This window comes from Microplitis mediator, chromosome 1, assembly GCF_029852145.1.
Source record: "Microplitis mediator isolate UGA2020A chromosome 1, iyMicMedi2.1, whole genome shotgun sequence".
Taxonomy (NCBI): domain Eukaryota; kingdom Metazoa; phylum Arthropoda; class Insecta; order Hymenoptera; family Braconidae; genus Microplitis; species Microplitis mediator.
Window position 1 is genome coordinate 18,503,265 of NC_079969.1, and position 16,971 is coordinate 18,520,235.

Here is a 16,971-nt window from a genome sequence, read left to right on the forward strand (position 1 = left end):
CACTCTCAACACAAATAAGTTCTTTTAAGAACTCTCCATCAAATTGACTAGCACTTCTCAGTGCTAGCCAACTAGATCTCCGGGTCGTGTAAGAAAACTTCTCGTTATGAACTCTCAGTCAAGTTGACTAGCACTTCTCAGCGCTAGCCAACTAGACCTTCGAGTCTTGTAAGAAAGCTTCTCGTCATCCATTACTAGCTCTTTTCAGAGCTTGTATACGATCAACAACCGGTTCTTCTCAGGACCTCTCATTTGCAGACAACGTAACCAACTTAAACGGTCTTTTTGAAGGCCACCACAGAATTTCTACGTAAGAATTCACTTCAATACAAAACAATCTACCGGCAGACTACTCGTCTGAACAGTTATTATCGTAATCATAAAGTTATAAATTTAGTTGGAACTAGCTAATATACATACATGAGTAATAAATAAAAACTATAAAATTATCTCTATACTTTTGATTCAATTCAATAAATAATGAATGTATTTTTGTATTTAATAATCGTTGAAAAATTTGAATTCAATAAATAATGCAATAAAATAATAGTTAAATTTGTGTTAATTTATTAAATTTTTTTTTTATCATTCATGCGATATAAGTGCTTTCTTGGCGCACGCTCTTTTGTTCGCTAAATAGCTGTTTGCCTATTCAATTGTTTCCACGACATTTGTGTGCGTTATACGATTATCGGCGTGCGACAAGTAAACTTTTTGTTTGCGTGTTGCTTAACCCGAGTTGTACTGACCGGAGTTGTTTTTGTACCGAGTCGTTTTTAATGGAGTTGTTTTGTCCAGAGTTGTCATTGTTCGAGTCGTTTTGTCTGAGTTATTTTGCCCTAGAGCCCTTGCAAAGAAACTTGAATTATTAAAAAAATGTTTTCTATATTTTGTACAATAACATTAACATACCATTGGCGACAAATCGTAATAGATCACCTTAAAATTAATGAAATGAGTGACTAGAATCCGTTTGTGCTTTATCAAACAAATTTATAAATGAAGTTAGATTATTCTGGTATTAATTGAAAACTAAGTCACTGCAGAAAAAAAATATTATGCGGGGTCCAGGGGCGAAGCCCCGATGGGGGCGGGGGGAGCTCTCTCAGACAAAGAAACGAATTAAAATGTAATAAAACAATAAGTAAAAAGAAAAATCAATTTTTTCAACTCATGGTAGGTGCGCACGTCTTTGATTGTAAGACGATAGTTACAATAATCATGTGTTTAAGCAAGTTGCAAAATGAATAAGAAAAAGAGAAGGAGAAGGGTATATTTATTAATTTTTTAAACTACACTCAGTTTTTGGCCAATTAAAAATATTGATCAACATAGATTGATCTATCTTGTGCTATCCATCATCATCGCGTACATGTAAGGATAGCAATCGTTGGGTAATTAGGTAAATGGGTAGGAACATGGAAAGAGGAATGTAGGTATTTTTCGCAGGGCTTGTTTGAAAACAAGATTTTACTCTAGATTTTGATTTGAGATCAAAGGAATTGAGAAGTCAAGACTTATTTCAATTCCTATTATAAATTACTATGAACAGGATAAAAAATAAAAATTATTTCTCTCTCATTTTACCGATTCTACTTTTGTTTGATTTAAAGTTTGATTCAAAGGATATTAGAATTTTAAAATAGGAATTCCCATGATAATCGGAATTAGACGGTTTCCATAGGACACGATAAGTGCGTACGTGTCTATGTTCGCACTGATCTGGTGCTATGTATTAGTTCAGTGGGAAGAAAATATTTTGTTTTTAAGGGGTACCCCATTTTGCCCCAAAAAAATTTCTCTCCGCTCAAGAAAATTTTTGTTCTTATTTTATAATACAAGAAATTTCTTAGTGCATGTGAAATTTTTTTTTCGGTTAGTAAAAATTTTTTGTGCCAAGAAAACTTTTTCTTTTGTGTAATAGTAAACTTTTTTTGTACTTTAAAAACTACAGAAAATGTCAGGGCGTAATTGAAAAATAGAGGGGATGGAGGGGAATTGGTCCACTCGATTAAAAAAGTTGCGGCAGCAATTAATAAGACGTGAGGCACCAAATCAAGCAGGCAAATTGATTAATGTAACGGGGCCGTTAAGCCCACCTCCGTTTGACGGGAGGCCGATGCCTCGCCCTTTTGGGCATACTCGCGCTGCGAAATCCCTATTGTATATACTGAATCCACCATATATTGTAAAAGCGAAATATGAGCATAAGCTCACATTAACTTACCTATTAGGCATGCATTGCATGTGGGTGTCTCACCTACAACCACCACGAGACCGACCGCATTTGGACCCAAACACTCCTCCCATCTCAGGAAATAGAGAGACTCTGGTCGAAGTGGGGCTTGGAATGGAACCCCCATGGTACCAGACTTCAGCTCTGGTGAACTGCTTGCGTAGGATTAGTGGTGGGGATGCAAGTTCTTCCCCAACCCATAAGGGCTACCTCCACTTAGAAATATAATCACTAAGATTTCAGACACGCCATTATAAACACTTGCCCTCATCCATCACCTAGTGATCTCTAATCTGCGAGTTTTTTGTGGCCGCCATGATGTTTTAAGGCACAAAATGGCGGAGGTTGGGCCACTCGCCAAAATCAAGCAGGCAGCAGCAAAGGGGCTAAAAAGCAAGAGCCTAAATTGCTGAAAATGAATTTTCTGCCCTCCGTCCGGAAAGTGGCAACTTTCGGGCCGCTGCCCTGAACGAAGTTGCAACTTTCCGGCTTCGTCGAGCAGAGAAATAGTATACGCACCTTGGCCAGTAAGAAAGAAAGCCTCAGACTACATGAATCGTTTATTTGAGAAACCCCATAAGTCAAAAATAGTAAATTTTTCAGGAGAAGCAAAAAACCTTTTTCTGAGATAAGTTAGAATTAAAATCATAAACCAATAATGTGTAATAGTAATGTTAGCACCCCTAAAGAAGATTCGTTGATTCGAAATTTAATTGTTAATTACTACGATTAATAATAATGATTTAAAGTTTATTGACTTATTATGGGGTTTCTCAGAAAACGGAAAAGATATTTATAAAATCATTTATTTTTCAATTTTTCTCCGTCAATTATTTATTATATTTATAAAATTAAGTACGAAATGTGTATTAGAACTATAATATACATAAATAATAATAATAATCATTAATTTTTTTTAATTTAAATCAGTGAATTAATAGTCAACAATAAAACAACATTTCAATTTACTACAATCTAAACTTATGAAACTAAAATTGCAAGAATGATTAGAATTAACGTATTAAACAGTAAACATAATTCCTAATTATCAAGTAATCAATTATTCCAAAATTTGAGCCAGTTTAATCATTGTGAATAATAAAACAATAATTTAATTTGTTTTCATCAAATTAATATCGCAGACAATGTTAAAATCGTAATATTTTTCATTAAACTTAAATAAAATTGTCCGACTAACAATACTAATATACAAATTCATGGTTATCCCGCGTTACTCTTCAAAATTTCACGGTCTTCAACGGGCCAAGCGTAAATCTTGTCGTAAAACAACTTTATTTTTCTTTTTTACGGAAGATAGGCCTACAATTTTTTTCAATCTTCCATATTCATTTTATATATTGGTTTTACGTCATTATACGCACGCTGTGTAAGAAGCGCAAAAATTACTTAAGATTTATTTCTTAACATAAAGGAATGAAATTGAGTGTCTTGTTACAGAACCTAATCAATTAAATCAACGATTTAATTTGTAACCCAGTGATATTTTGTGCTGTGACAAATTAAAATATTTTTATATTTTGAAATATGCGTATTTTTTCAACATCCTAATCACCAATTAGTCCTGGCATGCATTTATTTTATTATTATTACAACAGTATTACATTAATTACATTAAAGACACTCAATTTCGGTTCTGTAACAGTTCAACCGCGGAGAGTTCAACCACGACAGTTCAACCGCGGTTGAACTAATAAAATATTGAACTAAATCATGTATAAATGATTGCACAGTAACGGAAAAAATTATTCACTCAAAAATAATCCGATACAGAAGCTTGTTATCGTGTTGTGCCCTTTTTTCAAGGGTTTTGTGTGTGTTGATTCGCGGTTAAACTGTCGCGGTTGAACTGTCCGCGGTTGAGTGGTCGTGGCACCATTGATTAATACTGTTATTTACCTGAGCTCATGAATACGGAATTAAATGAATGCAAATTGTAAAATTGAGCTCGAGTAATTGATTTAAATAATTGAAGTAATTAATTTGAGTTTAGTTGAACACTGATTTGATTGTAAAAATGTCAGAATGAAAAGTAACATGAAATCAGAGGTTACCGAGTGAAGTTAATTATTGAACACGTTAATTACTATTTCTAAGTAACACTAGATACATAATAATTTAATTATTAAGTTTTAATAATAATGATCACTGAATTAAATGAATTTAATAAGCTCATATTAAATTGCACTGAATTTAATTTATGTGTTGAACACGTAGTAGCATGATTGCAGAGGCTACTGAGCGAAATATATCTTTTTATTTATTTGAAAATATTGAGCATAATGATAAATAATTGATTGTAATAGTAAGTCCTTTAATTATTTGAGCACCGGTAACAAGTGAATATTTATTAAAGAACGCACCTGTTGTTTCTCCCGATGGAATAACCTCGTGGTCGATGATCGCTGATTTCGTTGAGTTCTTTATTAATTTTTTTAAATGAGCTTTTATGATTGCAATTATAAAAATAATTATATTTTTTATAAAGCTTAATGATCACTGATTGCTTTTAACTAATTACTTCTATTCTATAACAGGGCTATGCTGCTACTCTGGTCGTCCTTTATCAAGGGCGCCACTGGAAGTAGATCATCAGGGTCGTTGTAAATTAATTAATTGTAAGAGAGAGGAGAGGAAGGATAATTTATAATAATTTCAATACACTTTTATTCAACTTTTATACCTTTTATTTAATTACGTCAATTACCTTTGACAACCTTATAAACCTTATAACCTTTATAAACCTTATAACCTTATGACCTTATACCTTCTAACTACCGTCAACTACCTTTGACGTTATAAAACCTTATTCTCCTTATCTACCTTTGACGATTTCCTAAACCTTAACTAAGCCAACTACCTTTGGCATCACACACACACGCACACGACTTTATTATTACTATTGGCCAACTACCTTTGGCATTTGTTTAAAACAATATAAAATCGTCGTACCTGACGAACCTTAATAAACAATAATAATTACACTAATGCAAAAAATTAAAGGAGCAGAAAAATTTTATAAATTTTTTAGTGATTTTTGGAAGGCTGTAACTTGGTGAAAAAAAATCGTATCAAAAATTAAAAAAAAACATTTATTTCTCAAACATGAGAAATACCGCGAGCCAAAAAATTTCTAAATTTTTTTTTTTTTTCCGAAGAGCCCACGGACCGCGGAAAAATTCTTTCAACTAAACGAATGCATACATCGTTTAGCAAATTTATTCAGCTTCAATTTGGTTTTTTTTTTTAACCTCGTAGGACGATTTGTCGCAGAGATATCAGCCTTCAAACAGAAAATGATCCTTTTGGCTTTGATCTTCGATATTTCAGGTACCAATGATCGCACAGAAAGTTAAAGGGCGGCGTTGAAAACTTGAATAAATTCCCTACAAGACCCTGTCATCATTTTTTGAAAAAAAAAATTTTTTTTTATTTTTAACATCCATTAGAAGAAAGTACAAAAAAATGACTTTTTTAGGTTTTTTTAGTAAATCAACCGCTACTCTGCAAATATCGATAAAAAAAATAATATTGCCAGGAACTTTTTTAGCTTAATGTACCCCCAAGACCCCTGTAAATTTTTAAATTGATCTATCGAACCGTTTTTTGGGAATCATCAATCAAAGTTTAGCTAAACAATTAAAGGAGCAAGTTTTGTTTCTTTAATTGTGTAATCATAATCAAAGTAAAAAAATTTTTTTTTTTTGACTTTTCTTAAATTTTTGCGTTGGTAACTCAGCAAATGCAAGGAAATGACAAAAAAAAAATAAAAAATTTCCAAAAAATTTAAAAAAAAAAATTTAGAACACAAAAAACAAGTTTCAATTTTTTTTTTTCTTCGATTTTTTTTGACATTTTTTGGAAATTTTTTATTTTTTTTGTCATTTCCTTGCATTTGCTGAGTTACCAACGCAAAAATTTGAGAAAAGTCGAAAAAAAAATTTTTTTTATTTTGATTATGATTACACAATTAAAGGAACAAAACTTGCTCCTTTAATTGTTTAGCTAAACTTTGATTGATGATTCCCAAAAAACGGTTCGATAGATCAATTTAAAAATTTACAGGGGTCTTGGGGGTACATTAAGCTAAAAAAGTTCCTGGCAATATTATTTTTTTTATCGATATTTGCAGAGTAGCGGTTGATTTACTAAAAAAACCTAAAAAAGTCATTTTTTTGTACTTTCTTCTAATGGATGTTAAAAATAAAAAAAAATTTTTTTTTTCAAAAAATGATGACAGGGTCTTGTAGGGAATTTATTCAAGTTTTCAACGCCGCCCTTTAACTTTCTGTGCGATCATTGGTACCTGAAATATCGAAGATCAAAGCCAAAAGGATCATTTTCTGTTTGAAGGCTGATATCTCTGCGACAAATCGTCCTACGAGGTTAAAAAAAAAAACCAAATTGAAGCTGAATAAATTTGCTAAACGATGTATGCATTCGTTTAGTTGAAAGAATTTTTCCGCGGTCCGTGGGCTCTTCGGAAAAAAAAAAAAAATTTAGAAATTTTTTGGCTCGCGGTATTTCTCATGTTTGCGCAATAATCGGAGCTTTTAAAAAATTTAAAAAAAAATACACCTAAACAAGAGATTTCAAGCTATAAAATGCTTTTTTTAAATTTTCGATACGATTTTTTCTCACCAAGTTACAGCCTTCCAAAAATCACTAAAAAATTTATAAAATTTTTCTGCTCCTTTAATTTTTTGCATTAGTGTATTTAAAATTGATCCCTTGGATCTATACACGCGCACACTTACACTAGTCCCCTGGACTTATTTTCACACACACTGATTTTAAACAATATTAAAATGGCGTCCGGCCATCACTTTCCCGCCACGACTTTTTCAATAAATTAATTAATTTTAGAATAAGAAAATTAATTAACTAATTTATTTTTATTTATCTTATCACTTTTACTTTTATCAATTTCCTTCATTTAGTACTTATCCGTATCAACAATAAATTTTCATCAGGGATCTCAACACCGCGTTTAGCCGATACTTCAAAGTATGCGTTACTGACTACTTTCGATTTCCGACTTTTACTTCTCTTGTATTGTTATTAATTTTATTGCGGTAAATTCTTAATTAATTTTACTTAATAGTTTTAATTATTAATTAATTTTATTTGATAATTTTATTCATTAATTAATTAAATTTTCTCTCACACTTCTCGCGTCTGTTTAGTTTATCTTATTTATTTCTATTAATTTTGTTTAATTAATTTATTTAATTTGATTTATTATTTTATTTAAACAGTTATTTTCAAGGCGGACTCGACCACAGAATTTCTGGACAAACTGTCGCAAAGTTTGAGACTGACTCAGAGACAGACGATACCCTTCTCTGTGATCTAAGGGAGGATATTAGTCCTTAATATGACTCAGAGATTGACGTGTATCGCTCTGATTCCAGTGAAGAGATTGCCCATGCCCCAAAATTTATTATACAAATGGATGCAGACAATACCCAAAGTACATTACTACCGATGCTCAGTAATGATAATAAAGCCGGCTATATGACGTCCTCAGTAAGCCTCAGAGTACTGTCAACAGTCAGCCACATGATCGCTAAAATTTCCATTGGCAAATACGAACTTGAAGCGTTACTGGACAGTGGGAGTGAGCGCAGCTATATTTCTGAGATTGCTTATGAACAAATCAAAGAAAATCAGCTGCAAGATCTCACATCTGATCCCACTAGCACTCATGGGGTAACAATGGCTAACTCCAAGTCCACGCAAACACGTGGTGGAGCGCCATTTAAAATAAAACTTGACGGTCACGATATCATTACTTGGTTGAGTGTCTTATCTGAATTATCTACTCCAGTTATTCTTGGTCTTGATTTCTGGCAGCTAGCAGATATTCAGGTAAATTCCAAGGAGAATACTTGGAAATTAAATACCAGTAATGTCTTTCATTCATTTTTCTCTCGGTCTGGATGCACTAATCTCGCAACATTGAATGCATTATCTTCAGCTGAACGTGATGACCTTGAAAAATTTTTGACAACTTAATTTGGGAAAAACAAACAAGTCCAGTTGGGGCTAACACACGTGGTTCAGCATCGCATCGAACTAATAGATGACACGCCAGTGCGTACCAAACCTTATCGCAGAAGTCCTCCAGTAATGAAAGCGATGCATGACAGAGTAGACGAGCTACTCGCGAAGGGTTACATTCAGCCTTCGAATAGTGCTTGGGCATGTTCACCGGTAATGCTACCGAAGAAAAACAATACTCGGCGCATGTGCATCGATTACCGGCCACTTAATAAAGTCACGAAAAAATCCGCTTATCCGTTACCGATTATGCACCGCATCTTATCAAGTCTTCAAGGTGCTAAAGTAATTTCGGTACTTGACGTCAGTGACGCTTTCCATCACGTCTCGGTAGAGCCAAATAGCCGTCAATATACAGCATTTTGCGTCGATGGACGAGGTTCATTTGAATGGATCCGGATGCCATTTGGTCTTACCAATGCCCCCAGCACTTATCAAGAAGTCTCGGATACAGTACGACGAGAAATTGTTGAGTCGTTAAAAACACAATTTCCTCACATTGAAGCTGAAAATAAAATTTTTGCTTATCTCGACGACTGGATAATCATCAGCGATGACTTAAAAGAACATAAAATTCTTCTTCAAGCTGTCTTTGAAAGCTTCCGCAAGGCTGAAATAAAGATGAATGAAAAAAAAAGTCATTTTGGATGCTCTGAAGTTCATTTCCTGGGCTTCATCATCAATGAAAAGGGCTTGAAACCCGATCCAGCTCGATTAGAACCGATTGCAGATTATAAACGACCCACTAACCGTAAGGAACTGCGAAGATTTAATGGATTAGTTAACTGGTACCATAAACATTTTAAAAATGTCGCACAAGTCCAAGGTCCATTGAACAAGTTGACGAGTATTCGAGTTCCGTGGGCATGGACAGACGTCAAGAAAAAACTTTCGGGGAAACGAAAGAAGCTCTGTTAAAAGCTGCAACACTGGCACTACCACGTCCAGACTTGCCTTATCGTTTATATACTGATGCCAGCAACACCGGGTTAGGATCGGTTTTAACTCAGTACGATCCAGAACTCGATCGGGAAAATTTGATTATCTGTTTAAGTCGACCGTTGAACAAAGCAGAAATGAATTACACGACAACAGAGAAAGAATGTCTTGCTGTCGTATGGTCCTTACGGAAATTACGCGGTAACATCGAGGGTTTACCAGTCACGGTTTATACCGATCATTCCGCATTAAAATGGCTCCATTCGCTAAAAGATCTGCCAGGTAGATTAGCCAGATGGGCTAGTGACATTTCTGCTTATGATATTGAAGTTGTCCATTATCGGGGTACACAAAATGAAGCTCCGGATGCACTTTCACGTCGATATGAAGAACCAGAGACCACTGATTTACTTGTTTCAGATTCCAATCCTTCATTGCTGTGCGTAATTGCACAAAATTCCGCTTGGTATGAGGAAAAAGTCCGCATTGTTCAAAAATACCCTGATAATTATCACGAGTGGAAATACGAGAATGATAAATTGTATTTCTATCGCCCATTAGCTGTCAAGGAAATATTGGGTGAATTAAATCCTTGGAAAGTCGTTTTAACTGAGCCAGAAATCCGTCCAGCTATCGAGAAAGCCCACTGCGAAGCCCAATCAGGCCATCTCGGGATCGATAAAACTTACCAACGGATACGGGATAATTTTTACTGGCCAGGAATGTTTAAAGATGTTGCATCTTACGTCTCAGCTTATGAGACTTGTATAACGACTTAAAGTGACCATACAAAACCGCAAGGATATATTGGAACGAGACCACCAACCCAACCTTGGTCCATTATCTCGATTGACACCATCGGCCCATATACTCGTTCAACTATGGGGAATCAATATGCTCTTGTCATCGAAGATTTGTACACTCGCTATCTCGAAATTTTTCCCCTGAAACACCAATCGGGTAAAATTATAAAACATCACCTGACGGCTGTCTTTAATCATTGGGGTCCTCCTTGTCAAATCATTTCAGATAATGGCAAAGAATTTATAAACAAAGACATGATTAATTTAATTAGTCAATTTAATATAAAATTCACACCAACCCCTATCGATCACCCTTGCGCAAATCCCGTTGAACGCTGTAATCGTACGATTAAACTCATGATTGTCGCGTTCACAAGTAAAAATCAAAAAGACTGGGATGAACATCTCGATGATTTAAAATTCGCGTATAATACCTTGGTACACACTGCTTTAAGTGTGTCATTATTCTATTTGAATCACGGACGTGACGCACGACTGATTAACGATACCGATCCCCTTGAAAATCTAGAAGTATCTGACGTTACCGTTTGGCAAGCCCGAATGGACCGTGCGATTGAATTAAGACATTTTGTTGAGCAATATATGTTGAAAGCTCGGGAACGCACGCGTAAACAATATAAACAAAAATTTTCTGATACCCCAATAGACTTAAAAATCGGTGATGAAGTCTACTATTTAAATAAATAACTGAGTAGAAAAGTAGATGGTTATAGTGCTAAATTAGCATCAAAATATTTGGGACCCGCCATTGTATCTAAAATTTTAAGTCCTGTAGTAGTTCAATTACAAGATGATGCCAGTAACGATATTGGCACATATTATTACAATGACTTAAAAATTCCTAGACGGTTTCGAAGACGTAACTGATTATTTTCGATATATTCCAGATCATTCATCATGAAAATGAAATTATTTGGAGACTCGGATACTGAAGTCTCACTTCATGAGTCTGAGGGTGAAATATGCGATTCAGAAACACCATCAACTCATCCAGTTACATCACCATCTGTTTCATTATCACTTTCATTAGAAACCGCATCTGCATTTACATCAGAATTACCACCTATCACTGCTGAAACAACCTCATCAATTTCGTCATCGGCTGCACCTGTCATCACCACAACAATTGCACCATCACCGGCGTGGTCAACTGGATCAGCATCATTCGCTGGGTCCCAAACTTCGTTGCCGCCATGGCAAACTACTACTGGTCTAGAGTTCAATCGGCCATCGTCGGCATTATATGCGCCAAGCCCGACTATAACACCCACGTCAGTAATGGTTAAAACACTGACCAAGTTTATGAAAAATGAGTTTAGTAAACTCCACGCTCGTATTGATCGAGCTACAAGTCAGCGTTTTACAACGACGTCATCGGCATCTGGGGTATCAAGATTTGATACCCAGTGGATGGAACGCATTGATGAGAAACTTGAAGACTTACAGATCGTAGTACAGACCAACACCGAGCAAGTGGCAGAACTCAAAACACAGTTGGAGTCTCTAAAAGTACCTCCAACTGCTCCAGAATCAAATACCACCATGCATCTCATGGCTCAACTTCAACTGTTATCGGAGCAAGTCAAAAAAATTCAGCGGATGATCTCCGAAATTGAGCTGCCCAGTCCAGAAGCATTTATGCATAAGCTTCAAGCCGTCACCGCCAAAACACCGTCAATTACTAATGAAATCAGCTGTCAGACGACACAGACACCGGCTATACCTTCTACTCCAGCCAAGGTAGAATATGATATTGGTACCACTCCAAATAATAAATCGGTGTTACCGTTACTGGCTCAACAATCGTCAGCGTGTGGTCCAAATCCTGGACTTAAAATCCGTGAGGGCGCGTATCAACGTCCATCACCAGAAAATGCCAGATTTCCACCATCATCACTGCTTGCCGGGAGAATGGCCCGTCAGGAGTTGACCGAGAAGGAAGTGACGACATTGCGAGCTTCAGGTGCTATTCCTAAGGACATCAGGACCAAAATCCAAATGGTAACGTTCGCCAATTCGTTACCGTATTCCCAGACGACCGCAGCTCCAAAGTATCAGGTCCCACTGCAACCAAAAGAGGCGTACCAACTTTTTTTGTCTGGCATAAACACTGTACCATCGCCAAATCCTACCGCAGTGGCTCAAAATACGTCACAACAAGTCGTAATCCACAACGGTCTTCACTTTATGGATTTTAACACCTTCTGCAAGGCCATCGAAAAAATCTGCATCACCGTCAAGCCTCGCGTATGCCACACCGAGCTCAGAGAGTCATGGACACAAACGGTAACGACGCAAGCTCAGTCGTTATACATCACGAACGCGTGTCAAAATTGTCGGCAACGAGGTCACAGAATCGCCGAATGTCAATTACCATGGCGGCATGACATGTGTCATGTGTGTTACCAGGACCAAATTACAACGGCAACGTGTTTCCGTCCACATGACAAACAATATAAAGACTATCTTCAGGGACGTTGTCAAGGCTGCGGCATACCAGCCCAACTATTTGACCCGCATTGTAATTCCTGCAACCACCGATACCTGGGCTACAAAGATTGGATCGCAGCGAAATACAGTCAAGAAGAGATAGAGCAGTTTCATCAGAACCATCTACGAGCTGTCAAGAAATTTGAATAAAACTGTTTACTTATTTCACGTTACCGATTTAGATGTAAATCTAAATAAACATACAAACATTAAATCATATCCATCTCATTAATTCATTTAATTATTGCCAATTGTAATAACTTTTATTTACAGCTTCGAGTCCTGTGGCAGTTGGCAGATAAATTACAAAAAAAAAATTTTTTGTTACAGCCTAGAGGCTGCTGGAAATTACACATTTCAAACGATATTTTTTGTATTTAGTATTAAGTCAGAATATTTTACAAATTATTTTATTTTTTTTGTTCATAAGTTAGGAATAAGTATTGATCCTGGTCGAGGTCCCAGGATTAAGGTGGGCCTGAAATTGGGGGGCTGGACTCGGAAATTTGGTCACAGTACTCCCAGCGGCTTGCGATCGACTTAAAAATTCCAATCTGGCAATTTACTAGCAATACTGGTGATTGACCAGCAATGTTCTTTCACTTCTTAACTGGCAATTTACTTGCAATACTGGTGATTGACCAGCAATGCTCCTTTTACTTTCGTATCTGGCAATATTCTTGCAACTAAAAAATTCTTTTTGAATGCTGGCAAGTTACTTGCAATGCTCGGGCGATTGATTCGCACCGTTGTAAATATTTTGATGTAAATATTTTTTTATTATTACTTTGTATCATTATTATAGTCGGACAACCCCGACGGAAATCCAAAAGGGTAACCTTGGCTTGGTGGGGGGGATTGAGACAATGTGAATTGTCTTCGTCGTCCTCAGCCTTGCGGTTCCCGTTTTTATCCGTCTCGTTGCCGTCTGATATTGTACGTCATAGTACCGTGGTCACATGACGACTTGTCACGTCGACGCAGGTCTGCCAGGAGGAAGTGGGGACAGAGTCAGGAGGCTAGCCCTATGCCCAAAATTATCGGTCAACCACTTCGATCCTGGATCAATTAGCGTTCAGACGTCTTTATTATTTCGTATCGATTACAGTCGACTCTGTCTAAAGGTTCTCTGCTTAAAGGTTCCCGCTGTCTATAGGTTCCAGGATACATTGCGTAAAGGTTCCCGGATATTCCCCCACCCGTTTTCTCGAATGACGAATCACAATTCAGTTTTCGAGCGCTAACTTTTAATGACTGACGGACATTACACGCATGCGTCGAAGTCTAAGAGAGTATTAACGAATGTCAATAAATTGTTCATATGAATAAATAATTACACGGCCATTAATTTATTTAGCAGCATTAAAATAAAATTCTATTATATTATAAATAGATAAAATGAAAATATAGAAAATATGAAATTCTAAAATTGGAAAAAAAAGTACAATAACTGCTCTCAATTTCGTGTTTGGATTAATGTTTATATTTCAATTATCATAATTATGAAAATACAGAAAATATTAATTAAGCAATTACATTTTTGTCTAATGTTATAAGAAATAATGGTAAGTTTTAATATTGCATACGGTTTATCATCTACTATATATTGTTATTATTATAATAGTAAACATTTTTATGTTCATAACACATCATGTTATAAAATTTTTATAATTACCATAACAAAAATAAATTATTTCAATTATTTAATATAATTAAAATAAAAATTTGTTGTAAAGTAAAAGACTAAGTTACTGACACTGGCCTAGTTATTGACACATGTAATTTAATTTTAATTAAAAAAAACAAATGAACTTCAATAAATTAATATATATAATTTTTGAATTATAATTTTTAAGATTGTTAATTTTTTGAGAAAATTTCACTTTTTTATTTAAAATAAAATTGCATGTGTCAGACAACTAGGCCAGTGTCAATTTGGGTCTTTTATCTTACTGCAAATTAGTAACAATAAATCATCGAATATGTTAAAATTACTATAACAAATTCAGTAACAAATAATTATTACTGTAGTTTAGTATTTTTTCTTAGTTTTAAGAGTAAATGAATATAACGAAAGACTTTTTCAAAGCTTAATTATTTACAGTCTAGTATCAATGACTAGTTGCTTCAGTAATTTTAAAATATCACACTAAATTGAGTGACTAATCTTTTTCACAGCCATTCAGTATTTTTCTAATTTGGCTCAAGATGATATAAATATAATAAAATACATTGTTAAAGCTTAATCACTTAAACTATATTATAATTGACAAATTGCTTAAGCAATTTTTGGTGAAGCTGTTGAAGCATGGCCTGATATCCAGCCGAATCTTCTCCATTTTTCTTAAACCAACGGAGAAATAGTCTGAACCCACCTAATGCTTCAACAAAAGTAGGACAATTATAGTCCAAAATGGAATCAGTAGGCAATGATGGTGAATCCTTATATTAAACTTCATCGTCTAACTCTTCCACAGCGTTATTAGATTGATTATCAGGTACTGTTCCCTCGAGAATATTATCATCAGTCAAAGGTTGCCAGCCGCAATCTTCAGCATCTACATTAAGCCAGCTATCCACTTCTTCCTCAGATAAATTTTGAAGCTCCGGGATTTTTTTCAGCAAGGTTTGAAAGTCTTGTACCGTAATAGACCCGATTTCTGGCAAATTTTCATTTTCTAACGGAATAATATTTTTCCAGCAGTTCCGCACATCGGAAGGTGAGATTGAATCCCACGCTAATTAACAAAAATTAAAACACTCAATTAAATCAAGTGTTTTTAAGTATTCTTGACTACTGTCAAGCTCATCTTCAGCCAAAACACGCTCAAAAAAGGCACTTCGATAAGATCTTTTAAATTTCTCAATAATCCCTTGATCCAAGGGCTGGATTAAAGCAGTTACGTTTGGAGGCAAGTACATTATGCTACAAGATGAACAAATTTGATTTAATTCTTGAGCTGGTGGATGACATGCAGCATTATTAATATGATTTTAATGCTTGGATTTTTTTCCAGGTTGTGATGTTTTTTTACTTCGGGCAAAAAAAGTAAATTGTACCAGGTTTTCATTAAATCGCATGTCATCCATGCATTTATTTGATGCACATAGTGTACTGGAAAATAATTTACATTTTTAAAACAGCGGAGCTTCGCGTACTTTCCAATGACAAATAGAGGAATTTTATGTGAACCATCAGCGTTTACACAAAATACAATGGTTACACGGTTTTTTGGTTTCTTTCGTCCTTCAGCTCGTTGTTTATCTTTACCTACTAAAGTTCTTATAGGCATCATTTTCTAATACAAGGCAGTCTCGTCACAATTATAAATATATTTCAGATCAATTCCTGTCACTTCACGGAGATTTTTCATTTTTTCTTTGAATATTTCACTTCCTACCACGTTAGCTGATAATTTTTCTCCATGAATAACTTTTTCTTTAATACCATGTCTCAACTTAAAACAAGTCAACCAACCATCACTCGCAACAAAGTTTTCTTTACCACCGAGTCTATTATTAAATTGCAATGCCTTTTTTTTTAGAATAACACCAGTAACTACTAAGCCCATACTTCGTCGCTGTTTAAACCACTCATAAAGTTTGCGATCCAGCAAGCTGTCTTCCGCTGCCTTATATTTCTTTTTTGTTAAACTACCATCACAATTTGTCAAGACATTTTTAGTGGCCAAAATTTTCGATTCCGATCTTTTAATTCGATTTATTGCTTGTCTTGTGACTTTAAATTTTACTGCAAGATTTGTTGCAGATTCACTAGCTTTAATCTGCTCAATTATTTTTAATTTATCTTTTATTGATAAACTTGTTCTTTTTACCTAGAAAAAAAAAAAATTAATTATTTTTTGTGTAACAATAAATTTTATATTTAAACAAAAAACTTAGTTTGACATTGTCATGTTGACACTTTTTTACTTATTTATTGAAAGCAATATTTACCTTTTCTTTGTCACATCCAGTCTCCATTTTTTTTTTATTGCAATTTTCAATAAATATTTTTTTTAAACGTATATTTTCACATTAATAAATAATTTAGAAATTTAATTATGCAAAACATAAAAAAACGCTCAGCACGTTTTTTTGAGGTTATGTTTACTGCGCAATGTGTTCGTTTTAGCGCGCGCCTCGGCGCTCGAGGGGAATATATTGTAAGGGAAGTCCTGATGGTGGGGAGGGAACCTTTAGACAATGGTCCTGTCCCGACGTGGAACCTTTAGACAGAGTCGACTGTATTAATCAGGCAATTATACTTGCAATATTCACATACTTTATATTCTGTAAACCTTATATTTCTTTCTGGCAATTAACTTGCAAAGTAATACTTGTATTGTTTATTAGTTAGTAATTATAATTAAATTTAAGTATATTGAAAACATTATACGT

The 16,971-nt window shown here is 34.9% G+C and overlaps 1 protein-coding gene across 1 annotated transcript; it reads right to left on the reverse strand.

Moving 5' to 3' along the window:
* Window positions 1-15,869: 15,869 nt before the first annotated feature.
* On the reverse strand, window positions 15,870-16,554 carry LOC130673035 (tigger transposable element-derived protein 2-like). The gene is made up of 2 exons (XM_057477916.1): window positions 16,528-16,554; window positions 15,870-16,406 (listed from the first exon to the last, which is right to left on the reverse strand). The coding sequence occupies exons 1-2, from the start codon at window positions 16,552-16,554 to the stop codon at window positions 15,870-15,872; spliced, it is 564 nt and encodes a 187-aa protein (XP_057333899.1).
* Between the last annotated feature and the right edge of the window lie 417 nt (window positions 16,555-16,971).